This window comes from Pseudonaja textilis, chromosome 1 (assembly GCF_049901715.1).
Source record: "Pseudonaja textilis isolate UNSWEBS1 chromosome 1, rPseTex1.2, whole genome shotgun sequence".
Taxonomy (NCBI): Eukaryota; Metazoa; Chordata; class Lepidosauria; order Squamata; family Elapidae; genus Pseudonaja; species Pseudonaja textilis.
The window spans coordinates 252,390,859-252,415,574 of record NC_141990.1 but is presented as its reverse complement, the minus strand read 5'-3'; the positions used below and the strand labels follow the sequence as shown (position 1 = coordinate 252,415,574).

Below are 24,716 nucleotides of genomic sequence, written 5' to 3'. Positions count from 1 at the left end.
GAACTTATGCTTCCAGTTCTGATTTGGCTGCTAAGGAGAACATACCCTTTCCCCAAAAACTGTTTGCTTGTTCCCCAGCTGTGGGAACATCAATGTTCTGGAAGGCTTTCCATAAGGCTTGACACTGTGGCTTCCTGATATTACTGCCATAACCAAGAAAGAGAGTGAATGTCTAGTCATGGTCACACCATCAGGTCCTCCAAAATGAAGACCAGACAATGGAAAGGATAGTCTCTTTTTATGCCTGCTTCTTTCCCCCAGGCCTGGTTGCATTTTTTTCAGGGGTCTTCTGGCAGTTGTTAAATTCAATAGTTAAGAATACCTGTTTCACTCCAAAAGTGAAATCATAGGTCGAAGAACTGATGTTGTTACCTGTACACTATCCCCCTATATGTTACTCTCAGCCCTAAATAATGCTGTTTAAAATGAATTATTCTAGTTTAGTTGCTTGGTTGTTCTTTTTTTTACATTACTGTTAAGAATTTTAACAAAATAACAGTATTGGTTTATATGCGTCACTTGAAAATTTAGTAGAAGCCAGCTGGAGACCTGTTTAAGAATGAGGTGTGTATAAAATGGGGTGAAAGTTTGAATTTGCTTGTAGTCCAGGTTCCATCTCTTATTCTGCTTATTGCATGGGTACGATTTGAATGCATATAACTATGTATTGTACATCTGCAGTACTCCTTGCCATATTGAATTTTTGGTTTTCTACTTTTCATAATAATTTAGTTCTCAACAGTAACACACATATACCTTATGTTGTTACGATACATACATAATAATTTAGTTCTCAACAGTAACACACATATACCTTATGTTGTTACGATACATACATACCTACATACAGATATAATGTTTACAATCTATATATAATATAATATATTATAGAATATTATGTCATCAGATTTCTTGCCTATTTATCAAGTTATTGTAGCTGAAATTTTAGATCAAATAAATTTCGGCTCAAATTAATGAGTTTGTTAGGTTACAAAGCTAAATTTTCTTTCTTGGTAACCCAATTTAAATGGGAACGTTTGCACACAAGCTAGAATTATTTGTGTCTGATGAATACATTAATTAATCTCTCATAGTCTGGGTTCACAAACTATGAGCATTGGTTTGGCAAAGCTTTTGATATCACAACCACTTTTGAGAAGTAGAATTGCATATTTTCCTCACTGTGTTGTTTTTAAGCTTCCTAATTTTAGAAAAGAAATACTTCCTTAGATTTTATTTTATTTTCTTTCAGGCTGTGTTCTGCTTGCATTAACTTTATGAAGAGATCTGTCAAACTCTTGATTGCTCACCTTTAGTGTTTCAGCAGTGAACTGTAAACTGCTGGGTTATATTTGCAAAAGCAGTGTTGATGTGTCACACCCTGAATTCACATCTAAAGTATGAAAAGTGAATGTGAAAGTCTATATATAAAATAACCTTCATGCAACTGTGAGATGCAATTGTTGTAATCTTGTAGCATTTTTCTAGTTCTTAAATATTATTTTTACCATTTTTTTTAAAATGGATGTATTAATACAAAATCAGTCACAACCATGAGATAAATAGGATAGTTTTCTAAACATGTAGTTAATCAGCATGTAAGTGGCACGGCCAGTGAGACCAAAGTGCTGAGAGATGATTTCCCACACCAGATCATTCCCCCCTCCTCTCACTTATCTTTCTAGGCAGTGGTACTTTTTCTTACACTTAGTTCCTGGCACTTCTGAGTTGTCATTGCCTTTAGTTGGGCTTCTGCTACTGTTTTTGTTTTACTCTTTTAAACAAGTGGCCTGCCACATCCTGACAAAGGTATACAGGGTTTTCTTCTCTACTAGTTAAGATAACTCAGTTATCTAATTTTTTAAAAAATTAACTAGTTTTTGCACACTGGCTGGCATTTCTGGATACAATTCTGTCACACATAAATAACCAGAAGCATTTGTTGAGTTCAAAGCACAGAAGACTTTATTATTGCCATATATGCATAAGTATCTAATCAGCTAATGGTCAAAGCTAAATCAGTGCTAGTTAATAGAATTCACAGGAGGAAAATGAATTTTGGTTTCTTGTGACTGTGCAATGATTTCAAAGTGATGACACCTTTAACCCCACCTCCAGCTCAACCTGATTTTTCTAGTTTTTAACACAGTTTGTGAGAGGTATTGACCTTTATCCCATTGACAAATTATCACCCTTCTCTCAAAGTATTTGCTAACCTAAATGAGAATTATGCTATCATCAGAACCATATTGTGATGGAGATAGCACTTGGAGAAAGAAACTATGGGGAGGCAAGTTGTAGATGGGAACTGCTTTTGTCATAGCTAGTAGGGCACATGTTTTATTAGAAAATCTTCTGCTACTATTGCTGGAAAACTTCTGCCTGTAAACCGTAAACTACTGCCTGCTGAGAGATGACAGTTTCTGTAGACACAGACCAACAATGTCATTCATTATACAGCAGCTTCATATGCTGATGAGCTCTGCAAATGATTGGATTTTTGCTCAGAAAGAAATACACAGTTTAAAGAAGGAAATTATTCAAGAAAACCAACCAACCAGATTTCCTCAATCTGTTGTAGTCTTCAACTTCTTTTTTTTGATCTTTTCAGTCCCTTGAAATTTTAGATAGCTTTTGATTCATTAATTAGAGGAAGATGGAAAATTGAAAATCACAGTATTCTGTCACTAACAAACTGAATTGGGAATTATACTATTGAATCTTCTAAGTGTGAAAAGCAAAGGAGTGGAAAGCTTAAGTTACAACGCAGCAAGGAGCCTTCTGTTTATATTCTATAATTGGTTTGATGTATAATGTATCATAAGGAAGCTGGCAATGAATATAAAGTAAGAAATGAAAAATGAAAAATGACCTGGCTAATTCAGTATTCATAATAATGAGCTAGAAAACAAAAATGCAGGATGTATATTTTTCTCCCAGCGTATACAATTTTATCAGATTCAAATAAACATATGGCAATGTTCCTTTCAGCAATGGATTGTACTAATGATCATATTCAAAGATGTCAGGAAAACCCTTTTTCCATACCTTATTTCTAGAACATAGCTGTTTATCATGTATTATCACTAATCTTGTTTCTTTCATTGTTTTGCTTTGGCCAAGCAAAGTAATTAACTATTTATGCATTTACTTTTCTGAAATTTTAACTAAATAGTAAAAGTGCTCCTTACAATTTTTTTTCACTATGATGCTGAAAATTGATGTAAAATGATATGTTAAGAGGACATTTTACACAGTGATAACAGAACAGAACAGAATAGAATACTTCATTGGCCAAGTGTGATTACACACAAGGAATTTGTTTCCGGTATATAAGCTCTCAGCATGCATGCAAAACAACAATGTAATAATTATATATCAAAGTAATATTAATCATAATAATTATACCAATAAGAGAAGGTGGTAGTACAGATGAGAAGGATAAAAGTAATACAGCCATACTATATGGGTAAATATACTTAGATATAAGACTGAACTGTAAAAATGAAGTGTTCAGCAGAGTGACGGCACAAGGAAAAAACTGTCTCTGTGTCTAATTGTTTTGGCATGTAGTATCCTCAAGGGTGGGATTCTACCAGTTCGCCCTATTCGCTAGAACTGGTTGTTAACATTCTAAGCAGTTTGAAAATCCGGTTGTTAGAAGAAATTACTGGCCTAATCCTGTAAGGAAGGCAGGAAGGAAACATTCTGGTGTTGCTTACAGAAACCCTTATTACATTCTTGGCAGGACTAATCTTCCTGTCTCAGGAACTTCTATGGAATTTCCCCCCCCTCCTTTGCTGGTACTTTGCTTGTGTGGAGTGACCATTTAAAGTTACAATGGCACTGTAAAAAGTGACTTATGACCATTTTTCACACTTAGGACTGTTACAGCATCCCCATAGTCATGAGAGGCCAGGAGAGGAGATGCGTGCCTCGATGTGTGTGCTATTGAGTTGGCCACACCCAGCCAATAACATGACCACCAAGCCATGTCCAGCCAGTCACATGACCACCAAGCCATGCCCACCACCTAAGCCACGCCCACAGAACCAGTTGTTAAAATTTTTGAATGCCAACCCTGAGTATCCTGTAGCAGCATCCCACAAGGAGGAGCTGAAACAGTTTATGTTCAGGATGTGAGGGGTCTGTAGATATTTTCACAGCCCGCTTTCTGGCTCATGCAGTATGCAGGCCCTCCCTCAATGGAAGGCAGGCTGGTTGGAACTGTTTATTCTGCAGTCCTAATTATTCGCTGAAATCTGTACCTGTCTTCAGTAATGAGTATAATAATGTAATGAGTAATGGGATATAATATTATAAAAATTAGAAAGGTGGGTCCTATGTACATTATCTTGAGTATTTGGAGAACAAGTGAGATATAAATCTAATAAATAATAAATATTAACTGAATAGAGTGAAACACAACTGAAAACACTGTTCATCTAACTCTTACAACATACTTTTCAAAATAGCAATAGCACTTACACTTATATATCACTCCATAGTGCTTTACAGCATTCTCTGAGCAATTTACAGTCAGACCCCCAATAATCTGGGTCCTCATTTTACCGACCTCAGAAGAATGGAAGGCTGAGTCAACCTCAAGCCTGTCAGGATCGAACTCCAGACTGTGGGCAGAGTTAGCCTGCAGTACTTCATTCTAACCACCTGGGTTTTTCACTGGCTGAGCTCACTGGATAAGGACATGAACAACCACCTCTTATGAATTTTTGTATTTAGAAACACTTTCCATTGTTTACAGTAGGGCTTACTTTCAAATTGTTTTATGAAGATATCTGCCTTTATAATTTCAGAAGTGGAGCAATGTTTTGCATTCCAAATGCCAAGGTACATTTTAACAGTGTTCCAAGGATGTAGGGTTAATGGTCTGAGCTTGAGTTACTTGTTTTTAAGAACTTTGTTTTATGTTTAGTTAAGCAAGTTGGAACATAGTTACTTCAAATAGAAATCAGATAGCCATGTACATTTTTGTGTCTATGCAAATGTGTATATGTGTACACCCTCTCTGGAAATATTAACAGAGGAGAGATTGTCAAGACTTTTTAAGCTATTTGGGGGAGGAGGAAACACTTTGCATATTACAAATCTTACTCTGAATAGCCCTTTTACAACTATTGACAACCTGGTGCTATGTGGTAGTGCTAATGTAATTTACATTTCTTGTTAACTGCAATTTAAAAGAATGTATCCATTTAAAGTACCCTAATTATTTACTTTTACAAAACTTGGTGTAAACATGTACACAATCGTACATTTTGGTATTGGTATGGCTTCTTGATAAAGATACAAAAGGAAAATGTCGACTTTAGTAGAGAAATCCAACCCAGTCTCTTATGCAGGCTGTTTAGTTCCAGGTCTGATAACTTATTAATTCAGACTGTAGGATGTTTAGAAGCTTTCTTTAGTTTCCTCCTGCTCTGATGTCAAATTTCTCTATACAAAAAAGCCCTAGTATAATAAGCTGAATACTTGATCAGCACAATGCCTTGAATTTTAATGTTGCTAACTTTGCTTCAAACTAGTTTGGGAAAAGAAGGGAAACACTTTGTCTCACTTGTTCCAGAAGCTGCCAATGTTGGGGGTTGGCTTTTGTTAATTTTAAGTGAGAAATTAATGATTTCAACAGAAAAGGGCCTAACTTTGGCTCTCTTTTTCCTTTCCACAGATTTATACAGATTGGGCCAATCATTATCTAGCAAAATCTGGCCATAAACGTTTGATAAAAGATCTGCAGCAAGATGTGACCGATGGAGTTTTACTGGCTGAAATCATCCAGGTTGTAGGTGAGTAAATTTGCCTTTTATTTTGGCATAGTTGCAATGTTTTAGTCCAGACTGTTTTCTGTAAGACCAATAACTAAAGTACATTTAGCTGCAACATTACACATAAGGTGCAGTTGTACGAGTTTTATGCATATGATTTGTTCATTGTTGTTCCTGTAAGATTATTAAAAGGTCCTACAGAGGATTATGGAAATTACCTCAAACCTTACCTAACATTTTTTTTAATTGCCCAGTGTTACTGTTAGCACTATCTAGTCTTATATATTTATTTTTGATTCTTCTTTTATCTTTGATTGAAGCTGAAATCATTTATACTTTAAGTGAAGGCTTGACTTTAGTAAACAAGGGATAAAGTGCAGGCGTTGAGACTGCAGGTTTCACAAGTTTGTGATTTTTTTAAACAAAAACTTAACTACTAAAGTTGCTCTCCTAAACATTTATTTGAGAAACAAATGTGAAGCTTAGTGGTGATCCCAAAGCTTTAGTGATATGGAGTCAAGGCTACAGTCGGACAAACCAGAGATGAATCTGAGGCCTCATAATTTTTCATGATGAAAGTATGGCACTTAGTTGTATGCTGTGACATACACTCTAAAAGTTGATCTGATCAGAATAAAATAATGGAGCAATGCCAAAATTTAATCTCATTTTATTTGAATTAGATTTAAATTTAATTATGAAATTATGCAGTTAATATGATTAGTAGCCTCACTGCTTCCCACAGCAATACTGATCCTCTTTTGCTCTAAACGGTTACCTTAGAATAGTTACAGTTTTTCAATTATCAAATAATTTTCTCATTAACTACATTTGATGTCTTAAGACAGGTCTCTAAATAGAATTACTTTTATCTTAGGCATCTATGGAAGGCAGTAGAGTATCATTTTTTTTTCTTTTTTGCACCCTGCATAAAATTCTCTGAGAATACTTTATCTATTCTTTATTTAAAAACTACTTACAGTTTTATGTAACTTTTCTTCATATACAAAAATCCAGGAATCTGTTATCTTTAATGCAGTTATATATCTAAGAGCAGATATGCATTTCAGATTAAAAATTGTACAACGTAGATATGAACTAAACTTTCAATGAAAGTGGCCATATAACCCTAGGACAATAGTGAAAATTGTCATTCAGAGAATCCTGCTACACTTTTCTTTTTAGAGTTTTAATGGGTGCCTTTTATGGCATACAAATGTCATATAAAGAATTAGGAAGACCTTAATGCACTGTCATGACAATTTGATTCTCTCTTCTTTTGTGGTGCATAGCCCAGACCTGAAAAGTTCTGTTGAAATGTTTTGGAAGTAACTGTTATTTATGGTTGACCTGTGTAACCTTAGGATACTTCTGCATGAAATCTGTCTTTGTATCTGATCTGGAAATCTCGGTTGGAAAAAAAAAACTCAGAAGAACTCAGAAGCCAGAAACTGTATCATGCCAAGATAATACAAAAACTTTTCTTTCACTCATGGTTAGTGTATGGCTGAAGCCATTTATTATCAATCAACTGTGTTTACTCTTTTAAATCATAATGACAACAGAAACTACCCAAATGACCCTGATCAAAAGTTTACATACCCTAGTGATTTTGGCCTGATAACACACATGCACACAGGTTGGCACAAAGGGTTTGAATGGCTATTAAAAGTAGCCATTCTCACCTGTGATCTATTTGCTTGTAATTAGTGTGTGTGTATAAAAGGTCAGTGAGTTCCTGGACTCCTGACAGACCCTTGCATCTTTCATCCAGTGCTGCACTGACCGTTTCTGGCTTTTGAGTCATGGGGATAGCAAAAGAATTGTCAAAGGATCTGAGGGAAAAGATAGTTGATCTGTATAAAACAGGAAGGGGATATAAAAAGATATCCAGGGAATTGAGAATGCCAATCAGCAGTGTTCAAACACCAATCAAGAAGTGGAAGATGAGGGATTCTATTGAAACCAAGTCACGGTCAGGTAGACCAACTAAAATTTCAGCCATAACTGCCAGGAAAATTGTTCGCGATACAAAGAAAAACCCACAAATAACTTCAGGTGAAATACAGGACTCTCTGAAAACATGTGGTGTGACTGTTTCAAGATGTACAATAAGGAGGCACTGGAAGAAAGATGGGCTGCATGGTTGAGTTGCCAGAAGAAAGCCATTACTATGCAAATGCCACAAAGTATCCCGCTTACCATACACCAAACAGCCCAGAGACAAGCCTCAAACCTTCTAGCACGAAGTCATTTGGAGTGATGAGACCAAAATTGAGCTTTTTGGCCACAACCATAAATGCTACATTTAGACAGGAGTCAACAAGGCCTATGATGAAAAGTACACCATTCCTACTGTGAGGAATGGATCGCTGATGTTTTGGGGATGTATGAGTTACAAAGGCACAGGAAATTTGGTCAGAATTGATGGCAAGATGAATGCAGTATGATATCAAAAGATACTGAAAGAAAATTTGCATTCATCAGCCCGGAAGCTTTGCATGGGATGTACTTGGACATTCCAGCATGACAATGATCCTAAACGCAAGGCCAAGTCCAGGGGTGAGATTTCAGTAGAACTGGTTGTTACCGTTCCCAGTAGTTCAGAGAACCGGTAAAATGGGCCTCTGGCTGGCCCCACCCCTCTCTGCCTGCTTCTCCGTTCCCTGCCCAGTCAGTCCCTATCACACATGCGCAACATCGTGTGCATGATGACATGCCTGCAGCCTTTCAGGCCAGCCGTTGCTGCCTACCTTTCACTGCAGCACAGTGAAAAGCTTGCAAACCTCAGGAAACAGCTCCTGAGCAGCAGAGAAGCAGCCCAGTTGAATCCTGTTTCTCTCTGCTGCCCAGGAGCCATTTCCCGAACTGGATGCTTGGCAACTGGTTCTTATTTATGTCTGTTGCTGTGTCCCAGGGTCATGTGGTCACCTTTTGTGACCTTTTGACTAGCAAAGTCGGTGAGGAAGCCAGATTCACTTAACAACCATGTTACTAACTTAACAACTGCAGCGATCCATTTAACAACTGTGGCAAGAAAGATGTAAATGGGACAAAACTCAATTCACTCGCTTAGCAACAGAAATTTTTGGCTCAATTGTGTGCTTATAACTCAAGGACACTGCAATGATTCATCTAACAACAGTGTCAAGAAAGGTCATAAATGGGGCAAAACTCACTTAACAACTGTCTCACTTAGCAACTGAAATATTGGGCACAATTGTGGCCATAACTCGAGGATTACCTGTATTCATATCATAGGGCTTATATTACATTCCTCCTTGATTTCTACTGAGAATGGTTTTCAGCAGTCATGGTCAGAAATGGGCCTGTTTATTCAGTAATTTACTGAGAAGCTATTTACATTTAAGAGCACTGGTCGTGCAGTGGTTAGAATGCAGTATTGCAGGCTAATTCTGCTGACTGCCAGCAGTTCGATCCTGACCGGCTCAAGGTTGACTCAGCCTTCCAATTCTTCGAAGGTTGGTAAAATAAGGACCCAGATAGTTGGGAGCAATATACTGGCTCTTTAAACTGCTTACAGAGGGCCTTAAAGCATTTTGAAGTGGTGTATAAGTCTAACTGCTATTGTTATTGGTGCAAGATAGTGAGGTACTATAGCAGCATATGTAGAAAAATAAAAGGTTTTATTGGATAAATAAAACTGAGATTGATTCTTGGAGCGATTTGAATTTGGAGATTTAAAAATTTCTAGCTTATAAAAATGATATGGAAAAAAGATGTTGTAGATCCAAAAATGGATTTTAAAATGCCAGTATGCCAACCTAGCAGTTTGAAAACATGTAAAAATGCAAGTAGAAAAATAACCGCTTTGGTGGGAAAGTAACAGCATTCCCTGGCCACATGACCACGGAGACATCTTCGGACAGCACTGGCTCTTTGCCTTTGTAACAGAGATGAGCACTGCACCATAGAGCCGGAAATGATAAGCACGTATGTGCAAGGGGAACCTTTATTTTTATATAAGCGTTATGGAAAACAGTGTCAAAATGGATTTACAAAAGAAACCAGTTGATGTTTTAATTATTATTTGTATATCCCCTTTAATTATGTTGTGTTTACAAAAGTAATGTATGGAATCAAATCAACTCTTTCTTAGAAGCGACAAAGAGAAACTGCTCAATCTGCTCCATGAAGAAGAAACTGATAAGAAATCAATGTGTGGGTCACCACTCAATGGAACTAAAATCAGCCTTAAAAAAATGAAAAGAAAGTGCATAAATTGAATGTATTCGATGAGCATTAAAACATATGTGTTATGGTGTCTGTTAGATGTTAAATTGGATTTCTTTTAGACCAGGATTGTATAGCAAGACTATACTATTTGTAAGTGGGGAAATATTTTTTTGCTTTATCTCTTTAGATATAATGGCAAATTTGAATTATGAAATTGAAATTTTTGATTAAGATTAAAATATTTGTTTCTGGTAGCTATTACTATACTTTTGTAGATTGGGTTGAATGATGTGGTTTCTGTAATTTGACTATTAATAAGGGTTGAATTATGGAAACAAGGGATTTTTTTAAAAAAATTATTATACTAGAGGTGTCAAGTTAACCAAATTATTTATACCGGGGGGAAGAGGAAGTCATATTTGATATCTTTTCTTTCTCGCTTCTGGTTTCCTCTACTTTTTAAATGTTTTTATTAATTTTTCTTCATTTCTTGACTTTTTATATTTTTCTTATTTATATTTTTTAATATTTGTAAATTTTAATAAATAAATTAGACAAAGAGAAATCAGAACTAGAGGTTTCTATCACTAGAGAATGCGAGTGTCTTAACTTCTATAGCAAGAGCATCAATGGGCCTCAAATTATAATTTATATAGCAAAAAATATTATATAAAATTGATTGGGCTCCATTACATTTGTGATTTAATTCTCTTTTGTTGACCTGTTTTCTGCTGTTGGTTGCTCTTATAGCTTTGCTCTCCCTTCACACCCGATAATGCTTTTCAAATGAAATCCCTGTTTAAACACACCTGCTCCTATTTTAATCTCCAAAATTAGCACCGAAAGAATTGTAGTCATTTGCATCCCAAATGTTCTAGCCCTAGGCACATTGTATTTCATTGCCACTTCTGAACTGGTAACAAACACTTAGATTGACTGCAGCAACAGCTTTTGTAAAACTGATAAAATGGGAATCAGAACATCACACCTCCTTAAGGAACCTAAGAGGAAGGCCACTAATTCTGACATTCTTGTGGCTAGAGGCTAATCTAGCCATCTCCAGATCCTTTGCGCTACCGATCGCATTATCTCTTGTGAGACTGGATAAAAGTTGATGAATTGTTGTAATCCAAAATACCTGGAAGCTTGTGGGTGAGTTGTCGAAGTGGAAGCAATTCTGAATTTAGAATCCAATATAAAGCATTAAGGTGCTACAGATTCACAATTTCCACGCTACTGTGGCGATTCTACCCTCAGAATTTTCTGTGAATACACATTGTGATATCATGTCAAATAAAGATCTGCTTCCCAATGCATATAATTGCCTAGCTATAGATGGGAGCCCTCCCCCGATCTCCCATGACATGGCCATGAGCTGGATTGAGCAACTGCAGTTTACTTTTTAAAAAAAAAAAAAAAGCATTCATGCAGTTGCTAATTGTGCAAATGGGTATTGCATCTAGTTTGGCCTCTACCATATCAGTGCTCAATTCACTTGCATGCTAATAACAGTCATTAGCATAACAACTAAGCTCATAGTTGCAGGGAGCTCTCATTTTTATATGAACTGTGTTTTCCTCTTTGTATGCAGGGGGTACAGGACTGTTTAAATATAAACAAATACTTATTGTGCAATCAACTTGAAAGGGCTTTAAAACATATTAAGTATTTGAAAGCATCCTGTTAAAATTTTTAAAAAATGCTTTAACAACTTTTAATATTAAATTAAACAGCTCTCTGGGTATTCAGATATATCAGATTTGTTTGGGTTTTCTCAGAAAAGTACATATGTGGTGGTGCAGTGATTAGAATGTAGTACTGCAAGCTAATTCTGCTGACTGCTGACTGCCTGCAATTTGGCAGTTTGAATCTCACCAGGTTCAAGGTTGACTCAGCCTTCCATCCTTCCGAGGTGGGTAAAATGAGGACCCGGATTGTTGGGGGAAATATGCTGACTCTGTAAATCGCTTAGAGAGGACTGGAAAGCTCTATGAAGTGGTATATAAGTCTAAATGGGATTGCTATTTTGAAAAGTGTTTGAAAAGAGTATCTATTGCTATGTGACTATGGTTATCTAAGGATTAGTATTGGCAGAAAATTTGTGGACAGAACGTTTCAGTATACCTTCTGATTTTGATTTTTTAAAGATTTTATTAAGATTTGTTTGCTCACATTTTCCATTGGTTTCCTCCTGACACACTGCATGGCAGATACCATTGAGCAATTTCTTTGATTTTCTTCAATATATAGCAATGAAATCTTACTCAAATCTTTCTTATGGCATTTATGTCATATACACATATATCAGTAAGAAGCTATATCTTGAATGAAAATAGAATGTTAAATCTTTTTTTTTAAGTTAGATGCTGCCAGAGCAACTCTATGTAACTTACATGTAACTTACATGTAAACAGATTTAAAAAACAATAAGAAAAAATGATGGCAAACAATATGCCATAAAATATAGGGCTTCTGCAACCCCATAACCCATGATCAGAGAAAAAGCCAAGTTTTTAAAGACTTCCAGGTCATCATCAGATGCTAGATTCTAATTGGACAAAAGAATGGATTTTTAGACATTGCAGAAAGATTAGGAATCTGTTTTAGGAAACATTATTTGAACTTGTCTTCCTGATAATTCTATCTATTCTAATCATAATATCTGCATTATGCTAGTATGAATAGGACATGGGATTTTAAAATTTTAAGATTAAGGAAAATGCTTCTAAGATGATCAGCTGTGAAATTCCTTACAAAAATGATTATAATATTTGTAGTTGATTTGTTTATAGTGGCTAAGTATGGAACATAATATACATATCTGAAATTTACATAGTATAGTAGAAATGATTAGGAAGATCTGTTATATTATTTTCTCTTTTAAACCTGCAAGGGCAGTGGAATGAAGGAAGAAGGAATAGAGACTGAAACATTCATTCAATACGTATTAAAATATGGATTTCTCTACAATAGTCTAACTGGAAAAGGATTAGGATATTTTTAAGAAAGATGAAACCATCTGTGGCTATAAGCCAAGATGGCTAAGTATTGTTTCTAGAATCAAAGAAAGGATGCTTCAAAATATCACATTGTTGAACAGTGAAAGTAGGAGACAGTGAGAAGATTCAACCAATATTAGTAGGTGTTTCATTTAAATTTAGTTGGCCACTTCAGGGAAACAGGATTTTCTGTTGGTTTATTTCTGTTGGTTTCATCAGGTTTATAAATGAAAACCACAATTATTCTCAAAAGAATTTAACAATTGACTGGCTGTATCAGATTGCAATTATAAATGTCTCAACCAAGTTGTGCAAATAAGTGAACAGGCACTTTGGTGAATGAGTGGATGTAAGGGTAGATAGATTTATTGAAAAACAGTAGTGGGAAGTGAAAGAAACCCTGTTGGTGTAAATTAGTAATCTGTTAGAGTAATTATTATTATTTTTGAATGGTGACCACCTAAAAGGCAGCTTTCAGCTGCTATCACATCTCAAACTGTTGGCATGTGGTATTATCAACCTTTATTGAAACCAGAAGTATTAATCATGGTTTATAAATAATTACAATGGCACTGAAAAGAGAGACTTATGACTATTTTTCACACTTATGACCCTTGCAGTATTCCCATGATCATATGATATGCATTCAGAAGCTTGACACTGGTTCATATTTATAATGGTTGCAGTTTCCGGGGATCATATGATCCTCTTTTGACAAGCAAAGTCAATGGGGAAGCCAGATTCACTTAACAACTGTGTTACTAACTTAACAACTGCCTTAAGAACTACAGCAAGACAGATTGTAAAATGGGGAGGACTTCCGGTTTGAGCTTCTTCAGCGACAGACCAAAACCTCGTATCTGCGAGGCTTCGATCCATGCTCACGCTGGAGTGCCCTGAGCCAGCTGGTTTTGGGGCTAAGCCACCCCGTAGAGGTGGTGAAGAGGGGGGAGACTGCCAGCAGGGTTGAGGAGAGCCGCATCTCTCCTCCCCAGCTGGCCATTACTCCCTTTCCCGAAGGCAGTTGCAGCGGTGGTTAGAAATGGCCACCACAAAGAAGAACTTGACCGGAAAAGAATGTGCAGGAGGAAGATAAGAAGAGAAAGTTTTGGTTGACCGGGTCAAACAGCAAAAGCAACAAATAAGGTACCCTGGAACTGAAACTGTTAAAAAACAATAACATTGTTCCCTAAGAAGATTCTTAAGCTGCAAAGGAGAGAGAAAAGGGAAAAGATTTGGTTTTCTCCTTTTCCTATACTGACAGCTAAGAGACTTAAGCAAGAAATTGGAAAAAAATCCACTTTGACATCAATAGGCATTTAATGCTGAAAATAAAAAGTCAAAGGGATAATAAAGATTTCTGGATAATTAAAAGCTTTTGAAAACAGGAAAGGAGAGAGGAAGAATAAAAGGGCAGGATCTGGAAGGGAGGAGATTGCCTGGAATTAAAAAAGAACTTACAGCAAAATCTCAACAAGACTTCCAAAAGATACATTCTAACTGAAATATCGCAACAAAAACCCCAGGAAGAGAAAGTCAAAAAAGAAATAAGAAGATATAACTCGGGACTATCTGGATTACTTGATGATTTCTGGATTCTTGGTTATTGTTTTGAATGACTAAAATCAATCGGGTGGTTGTTTAAAATTGTTTAAAATGGCTCCACTTTTAGAACTGAAAATGGAACTTAAAAAGTACAAAGAAGATGCACAAGAAGGGAGAGGTTCTTTTGGGTTCGAATTTCAGTTTTTAGAAATGGAGATTTGGAATTATGAGAAACAACAAGAAATGCCTGCAGAACAAGAAGATTGCAACAAAGAAGAAGCCATCTTTAATGAACAAGTAATCTTAGATGGGGGGAAAAAAGGAAAGGGGAGAAAGAGAATGGAAAATTTAAGATTGGGAAAAACAACTCCCCCCCCAAAATAGAGTGAAAAATAAGTATAAAATCAGAAAGCAACAGAAGAGGGAAATGCAGAAGACAGAATTAGAACTAGAGAGACAAGGGGGTAAAAAGGGGAGGGAGAAGATGAGGGGGAAGAAAGGAAGGAAAAGAAAAAAAATAAAGGACAGAAGCAAAATATAGAGAAACAGGGTCTATTTAGAGATAATGGGTGAAATGGAAAAACTTAATGGAAAAAGGGATTCTGGTACATAAGGTACATAAGATAGTATGGTTATATTAGAAGCAGAAATAATTTTAGAAAATATGAAACAATGTATGACTAAAATGTCTGATAAAATAGCTATCGTAATTCAGTGGAATGCTTGTCAATAAATGTAACAAAAGGTATATTTAATGATTTATAAAACATGTGAAGAGAAATAAGGGAAAAATTAATTATGGAGATTATATGTGTTTTTAAGGAAGTATGATATTTAATTGAAAAGAAGTGTTAAAGATGTTATGGTTTTAATGATTATTAATGATAGAACTGAACTGGAATGGAATGAGGGTTTATAATTACATATATTTACAATCTTTCTTTTTTTAAAAAAAGAATATAGTGCGTATTATAAGAATGTGCCAAGCAGAATTTGATTGGAAGTTATGTGTTATGTATTATATTGAAGGTCATAAACTTAAGGTATATATTGAAGTTTAAATAAGAGTTGAATGGATGTAATTAAAAGATATAAAGGTGTCATACTCCAATTAGTAACTACAGGAGAAAATTTGTTTAATGAGAAAAGATAATATGAAATTGAAACAGAACAGACAAAAGTATAAATATAATGATTTGAATTGAGATGAGATAATCAAAATAAAATTGAGAAAATTAAAAGAGGGGGAAAACTATATAGAAAATGTAAAATAGTATAAGATATGGAATAGAATACAAAAAGGAGCATGAAATTGAGTTTTGTGTCTGTATAAAGAAGTTCAACCCAGGACCATGCTATTTTCAAAAAAGATGTTTTAGTTGTATTTTGTATGTGTGAAAACCCAAATAAAACTTTATTTTTTTAAAAAAATTGTAAAATGGGACAAAGCTCACTTAACAAATTTCTCACTTTTAGCAACATAAATATTGGGCTCAATTGTGGCCGTAAGTCGAGAGCTGCCTGTGTTCATGCTATGTCCTGCTTTTTTTGTCTGAGGAGATTCTCAGTCATCCAGGTCATGGTTGTTCCAAAGGTGCTGGTTTAGGGGGCAACTGGACTTTCTTGGTTTTTTTTTTTTTCCTTTGAAGACGTTTTGCTTCTCATCCAAGAAGTTTCTTAAGCTCTGAGAGGATAGTGGGGAATGAAAGATTTATATTCCTTGCAGGCAGACGCTTTCAAAGAAAAAAAGAAAAGGAAATTTCAGTTGTCTCCTGAAAAAGCACCTTTGGTACTTCTGCTCCTTTGGATCTCTTGCCTTTCATTCCTCCATATGCCACATATGCCACATATCATATGAATTTCAGCCATTTGCCTAAGCGCCATCTTTTTCTGTGTGTTTGCTTGCACTTTCTGGATTGATATGCTGCTTTTACTGACATGTGTCCATTACAAAAGGACCTCTGTCATAGCAGCCAGTACATATTGCTGTCCTCTGAACTTTGTTTGCTGAAAGGAATTTGGTTTGCTGGTCACTTTGAATTCTATATATAAGTTAGTAAACCAGCAGCTGCCCAGCAAAGATATTTAAGGAATACTTCACTGTAGTATGTGGGGGCAGAAAACATTCTCTTGCGCTACTCATTTGATTCTTAGTTCTTTGTGTTTCCATGAAGAAGCTAGCTGACTTGGAATGTGTCACCAAGAATCTTTAGGCTGACTTCCAGTTTTGGAATTGCCCCTATAGAAGAAATAAATTCTATGGCACTCCACATTCTGCTTTCACATGGAGTTAAGCCATGTAACTTGCTCCTTTGACATGGAAGAAGAAAAAGCCAGAAGCTCATTTTCAGAGAATGTATGAACTACTATTTTACAAATGCTTACTTTGGTCAAGAGATGAAGAAGCACTAGTGATAGAAACATGACTGCAGTGAAATGAATCCCCCCCCCCCCCTTGATCTTCACAGAACCCCATCAGATTCTCACCAATTTGAAAATACCTGCTCTAGACTATTGGACTACATAGATCAATTCTATGTTTCTCTTCCACTTTTTGCACATTCCACTGCGGAACCCATCCATAACTTACAATTTGGCACTTTGTAAAAATTTAGCAGGAATTGACTGAAGAAAAAGAAACTGATTGATTTTATTTTCCTTGTTTATATAAGCAGTATCCAACATTTTTAACTTGAAAGAGTGCTCAGTCCTTTCTTTAAGAAACTGTCTAATTATGTTAGGGCGATATGTTTTGATGTCTAAAATAACTTCATATTAGAAAAGTAAATAGTTCAGTCCAATTTTAACTGGAAGGCATGTTTAGATTTTAATTTACTTTATGGATTTGTACTACATCCTAAATTTGCATTTTTAAATGTTTAGAATTATATTTCAGTTGGGTTAGAAAATATATTCTAGCGTTGACCTAATTTATTATAATTCATTATAATAGTTACTGATTTATACTGTGTTAATCAACACTGCCTGACTTGATTTTCCTTGCCTCGCACCTTCTAATTATTCACTTCCTTTCTTCCCACACATATGGAGACACTATACTGCAGCCAACACTCATGATTGGTAACCATTGTGAAAAAGTACTGGCTGGAAAACTATGATGCCATGCTATTATCAGATAGGGCAGTGACAATTTATATTCAGGACAAATGAAAATTTGATCTTTCTTTGCAGTGTAGAACATTTTAAAAAAAAATAGCCAAATAGCCAAATATACAGAACCTGTACTGATAACATGGGAGATGGGATACCTCATGAGACAAGTCACTGACTAAATGTTGATGTTTCCACTTTCCTATTGGTCCATTGGTGGGAACTATGATTGGCCAATGGTGCTTCTTGCTGCTCTGTGTTCCAAGAGTAACAGAAGCAACACTGATTAAGCAGTGATCTTCAAAATATTTTGAAGGAATTGAATGGAAGCAGTGTCATGAGGAAATTCGATTTTGGCTTCTCTATCTATCTTTCTGATAACCTTGATGCCATTGGCTGAACTGTTAGATTTGCCATAGGAGCCTGTAAAAGCCTTCCAAATGAACCAGCCAGTGTTTGCATGGATGACATCACTCTGAATAATCTATGTCTTAAATCCAGCAAGCCCTCTGATTACTTACAAAAGGTAGATGGGTATTTTAATTTTATAAGTTAACCATGTTTAGCCAAGTTTGCCAAATCCTACAAGAGCCATTCGACTTTTATATACAGAGAATTAGGATTCTTTCCTTAACTAAATCTGTGTTTGCACCCATCCAAGGATGTGGCTAGCACTGGAAAATCAATAGCAATCTTGTCTTCAGTGAACTTGTGTTTTATATGAATGCTCTTCTGTCTTAGATCAGTTTTTAAGGACTAATATAGTATATGAAATTTGTGGCTTTCTTCAAAGTCATTACAGTATTGCATTCCCCATATATCTTATCATCTTGCCATGCAGGCAAGATCTGCTGAAAATTGTAGTTTAGCAACACCTTGATAGCCAAAGGATTGTATCTTTGATCTAGTAGGTAGGGTCTATTTATGAACTTTTTATTTTCATTCTTTCGTTCAGGTACTCCCATTTCATTGCAGAGGCAGTATCACAATAATTTGATATGACACTTCAAAATAATCGAGACAGCTGCTGGATTAGAGAAAATGACATCCTTTTGAATCAGAATTCTGAGCACCACACAATTAAATTGCATTACGACACAATTAAAGTACATAGCACAGAACTGTATTTTGCACAGTGAGCATTGCACTCTGTATGTGTGGCTTGGTAGAGAAAGCTTGGAAATCTGGAAACTTCAGGACCATAGAGAGTAAATGAAAATTTTCTTTTGGATGTTATTTGGGTTACACAGATCCATAATTTATTAAACAAAAATCCAATGGTGAAGTCATGCACGTTGCTTGCAGATTTGAAGTATCTGGCTATTAAACTCTGCTAATCACTTTAAGAAAAACTGCCAGCCCAGTTGTCTCCTTTTGAGATGGCAGTGACCTCCTCCAGCTGTCTCAGGAAGAATGGTTCAGGAGAAAATATTCAGCCGGGTGACTCTTCGTATTTAACACATTTGTTTTGATGGGGCAATCACAACTCTAGGCTGTTTGATTTAGCTGCAACAAGTGCTTTGGAAAACTACATCAGACGTCTTTAAAAGAGATTTGGTTTCTGTGTAGGTGTATGTGCATGTATTGTTCAAATTATTTTTCTTTTCATTTTTAGCAAATGAGAAGATTGAAGACATCAATGGCTGTCCAAAGAACAGATCTCAAATGGTAAGGTTTTTCTTTGTTCTATAATTCAATTTCCCCCCCCTTTTTTTGCTGATGTGTAGCAAATAGATTGATAGGTAGAAAAAAGATGTAGCAGTAGATTTGGTTGTGCTGTTACAGATTTACTCATAAAGAAATTAGTTTAAGCTCAGTGGGATTTTGTTCTGAATCTATTTAATTGAAGCTATTTAGCACTTAATAAATCAATATTCTTTTCTTAAACACCCTTCAAAGATATCCAAACAACAACAACAAAAATAGCAACTATCAATTTAAAATTGCTTCTACTATGTTTTGACAAGGGATAAAATAGCTTCAATTCCTGCCAATTTGTGGGATTATTATAATATCTCTAACTTCTACATCTGTTATATTCATATACTCATCTACATAAATAGAGCTAGAAATATGGGTTTATGGTAGATGTAGACAGAGATATATAGATATAAAATATGTTCATAATATTGACATGTTGCAGTAGCAAAAGCAGCACAAATTCAGCTTTTATGTATACTTTTTAATACTAAAGAGGTGTAAGTAGGCTGTGACATTTAGAAATATATGGTAATTGGATAAGTAGAGCACAATGTTTCACAACTATCAAAATGCAATAATAAAAAATACAGTTTAGCAAATTATCATTTGATTAACCTCTGCATATTTGGAGAACTTTTGTAAATTTGCTTTGGATGAAATCCTATTTGGCTTAGAATAACATATGCCTGAGCATATCCTATAAGCATAGAATTGTAATTTAAAGCATTCATAAATTGATTGCAATTTAAAGCAAGCAATGTCAGGACTGCATATGTTGTAGTCTAACACGTCCAAGTAGCTACAGAAGTCATTTTAGTTAAAAATAGCATGGAAGTATTGCACAGAAGTTCCGCAAAAGCTGCAAATACCCTTTCTAAAAAGCTTTTTTTTAAAAGGCCAAATGCATAACCCTTGAAATGTGTATTGCATACAAACATTCCAGATTTATTTTACCCTAGTGTTAAGTGCATGCTGATATGATCAGGGCTATAATGCACAGATTTGTGTTTTATTAAACAACATATGGTTTTTATACAGAAGTTATGCTGAGAACATCACATCTTCTGACAAATCACCCACAATGGTGTTTTACCTAAAGCAAACAATATATATTCTCAATGGCTTCAGCTAATGGTTTCACCGTTTTAGCAATTTCTGCCTTAACTGTAGTGGCAATGAAAGATGGCAATATAATTTAAAACGTGTGTTATTTCACATGCACACACAAGAAAGAAGGTAGCACAATGCAATTGTTAGCAAAGTTGAATAGTTAAGAATAAATGATCCCACATTAGAAGGAGGAGCTCAACATTTGGCCATAAGAAGCTGAAGGAAGTCGTGAAACATCCAGCTAGCAATATCAGACACACAGCAAGAAATATAGCTTTGACAAAGGAACCACAAGTTTATCTTATTATTAGAACAGGAAATAATTGTGGCAGCTGTATGGTGCTTGTGGTGAACTGGTGAACCTAAATTGTTCTATGTTGGGCTTAGATGTCCTGAAAGGTGCCTTTGGCTTCTCTATGTCTTCTCATTTCCACTTGGATTTATTTGCTTTAATCTCATCTTGGATGTTTTGAAAATGTAACACGGAAATGATTTCAAGAGCTAGCATGAATAAATGCAGCCAGCTGGATTAATGTTTCAAATATCCTTTCTTAGGATAATTTCTGATTGGAGAGCAAAAGCCATCTTAACACCATGGATTTAGCTGACTTTGAAAGTGGTTGGCCACCTAAGAAATTACACACACATAGACACACACCACACACATAGACACCACACACACACACACACACACACACACACACATGGGGGGGAAGGAGTGTCAGTCAGTCTGTGCGTGGTGTTATGTTTAAAAATGTAATTTTAGAATAATTTTCTTTTAATCAATAGTTGGCATTTGTCTTAGGTAATATAATTTCAGTTGAAGATTGAAATAATAATTGTATTGCATCTGCAGTACAAAGTTTCCATCAGCATTAGCAATGAACTGGACCAATTGAAGTGGGACTTCATTTATTTGCATCTATGTCTTTAGTTCAGTGGGATTAATTTCTGGATAGATTCACATAAATTGATTCTTCAAATTGTTCATATATAAGTACTGTTAAGGATCTTCAAATACTCTTTTGAAAACGCAGCTAAATAATCTTGGAAAGAAGAGCTCTGCTTGAAATATTTGACTGTGTTCATACTGATTCCTTTATAAAACCAAATGCAGATTGATTTTAACTTAGTAAGAAGCCAGCCATGGTTTAGAATTGTATGTAAAAGTAAGGCTACCAGACCTTGAATGCAAAAATTTGGACAACCACTAGATGGAGACAAAGTTATAGATTTCTGTATCTCTGTAGTACCATCTCATGGTCTCCAGGTTATTACAATCCAGGTTTGTTAGTTCAACAAACCACTTTATGGGTGCTGAATCAAAATAATATTTATTTCATACACTGTCAGAAGTTGTTCTCTCTGCTGACTTTTAAGTTGGTGATATGAAGCTGCTTTTTGTGAGCTAATCTCAATTTTGCTGTAAAGCCATCCTTTTAAAATATTATTAAATATTTACTTGAATGCTCACTTGGTTATTTGAATTTTAAAAAAATTAAATAATATCCAACACCAGTATTTTATTTATTACCATTTTTTAAATTTCTGGATATCAAGGACACTTATCATTGTAAATAAACAAATCTCACCTCAACTACAGTATTATAATTATCAGGTAAAAGACTCAGCACAGATTAGAACAGCAATAGCAATAGCATTTAGGCTTATATACTGCTTCACAGTGCTTTACAGCCCTCTCTAGTTTACAGAGTCAACCTATTGCCCCCAACAATCTGAATCTCTTATAATATTAATTGTCTTTGCTATCTTATGGGGATTATCTATAGAATTATCTATACAATTATCTGACTATACATCATTAGCTTTCTACAGATGCTTAAGAATTAAAGATTTTGTAAATATGGGTTGAACTGATTCTTAAGTGTAAAGTGTGACATATAAAAGGTATAAAATTGGATGGAAAAAGTGAAATCTTTCCCTAGAAAAGACTTAGCACACATGCACATTTCTTCCACATGCTTTTTAATTCAACAACTCTGTGGCTTCGAACCCTCAAATCATTTTTGCTTCAAATTTGTTGGCTGCAGTAATAATACAAAAATAATGGAATGCATGTGTGAGGTAGAATCCTTCAGCATATATCTGGATTGCTCTGTTGCAACTTTCAACTTGTTTTTAACAAAGCAACACATCAACTACCATTTCTATGACTTACAATCTCAACCTACAGGCATATAAAGTTAAAAAAAAAACCATGAAATTGCATAAGAGAATTAACAGCCATACTATATGCAAGAATTCGAGCATAATCCCTAACTGCTTCATTTTTTGATAAAGATGAAGGCTTTTTTTTGTCATTTCAAGAGAACGACAAAGAATACCTTTATGTTTACATACTTAGAACAATGTTTAAGAATTCAGAGTGGGTGCTTTACTGTGTGCAATATAATAATGAGAACCAGGATATGACCATTGGTGTTCTTTAGCAGTCTACAGTGAGATGGTTGGTAAATATTCTTCCTGCATTGGAAATTTGTTTTAATAGCGAGCTGTTTATACAAAGCCTTTTGGTTCTCTAACCAAAACTGCTCTGATTTATTTAAATATACTTCTATTTTTAGAATACTTAGTATTGACACTGTTCACACTTACATATTCAAAGTGAGTCACTCGTAAAATAAATTCTCACGAAGGGAGAAATAATACATGTTTTGTTTTTTCCAAACTTATAAAAAGTTGAGTAAAAAAATCTTGTTTGGCTTTTCTTTCTCACTAAATAGTATAATAAAGTTCATCTAAAGCTTTTCAGAATTTTATGCATATCGAAGGTTATGTTCCTACGAATACATAGGTAGTATTAAAACATAAAGGCCACTTCTGCATATGACATACATTTCTGATCTCAAATTTTAAAAAAATGTTTCTTACATTTTATATAGCAGTTTAGATGCTACCTGTTTTGATTAATATTTGTGACAGCAGATATTTAAGGTAGGCTTGTTCATCCAGAGTTCCTGATTTGAGATTGACAGCTATGCCAATTGAATAAACAAAGCTGAATAGGACCCAGAGGTGTTGCATCTTGATTACAATTCTCAAAATTCTCAAACCATGCTAAGACTTCTCCGGTACTCCAGTTTAATTAATTAAAGGGATGAAAGGCAGATGTGTCTCCAAAATTTCTTGAGGCATGAATTGAAGAACTACACTCCCTGAAACATGTCTACTGATGAGAAGACACATTTGCTTCCATATCTATGCCAGAATACAGATTTTCCAAGCACAAGGACCCAGGTTCAGTTGATAGCTGGACAAGGCATCCATCCATCCATCCATCCATTCATTCATTCATTCATTCATTCATTCATTCATTCATTCATTCTGTTTGTTGCCCGTCTCGCTGCAACGCCATGGATAATTGTAGCCAATCACAGTAAAGCTAGACATAAAGCTAGACATACAATGGTCTGTCTTACTGTAGGAGAATTTCCTCTGTTACCTTCTAATTTACTTTCATGCTTATTTATCTTTCCATTTTATTTTCCTGTAGTTCGTCTCTTGTTATAAAAGAAAAGGGCTCAAGCTCTATATAAGCCTGGATTCCCTTTTCATGCATTTTCCAAAAGCGATACAGCTGGCAAGTGAACTCTTTATTTTTATACCAGCAAAATATTATGGCCTTGCTTTTATATGAACTCTCAGTGGAAATTCATAACAAGGAAAAATCATCATCCTTAGAGACTGTGCTTCCTCAGGTAAATGAGGCCTGGCTTGCATTTAGGTTATTTTCTTGAAGTTAGATAAACAAGAGCGATACAGTGTCCCATCCCATATCAGAGTGAGTAGTTTCTTCTTCAGAATTAGGTATTGTGTATACAGGGTAGCTCTTTGTATTACCAGCATGATTGCTGTTGTTGACACAATGATAGTAAATATTACTTAAAGTCAAAATACAGAAAATGTGGCCTTTCAGTTGGTGCCGAACTACAACATCCAACAGTGTTGAGGGATGCCAGGGTTTGTAGTTCAGAAATTTCTCGAGGACTACAAATTTAGCTATCATTGGTTTATGTCTGCTTTAAACTATTTTTATTTCTGCTGTGGAGGAAAATATTTATTCATTCAATTTATATGGCTGCCAAGATGCTGGGTGTCCAACAGTGCTTAAAAATTAAATGAACAACAAAGCAAAATCAGAAATAGCATTAATAGCAGCCAAGGAAGGAAACAAATAACAATGAACATAGCCATGAAACAGGCTTAACCACGCCTTCAGGGCCCCAGGCTTGACTACAAATGGGAT

The 24,716-nt window shown here is 35.3% G+C and overlaps 1 protein-coding gene across 3 annotated transcripts in view; it reads left to right on the top strand.

Moving 5' to 3' along the window:
• NAV2 (neuron navigator 2) overlaps positions 1-24,716 on the top strand; it is a 313,572-nt gene that overhangs the window by 88,565 nt on the left and 200,291 nt on the right. For all 3 annotated transcript variants that reach the window (XM_087921262.1, XM_026706454.2, XM_087921261.1), the window contains exons 2-3: positions 5,690-5,807; positions 19,254-19,306. In XM_087921262.1, the coding sequence (XP_087777388.1) occupies positions 5,690-5,807; positions 19,254-19,306 (171 nt within the window). The remainder of the gene's footprint in view (positions 1-5,689; positions 5,808-19,253; positions 19,307-24,716) is intronic.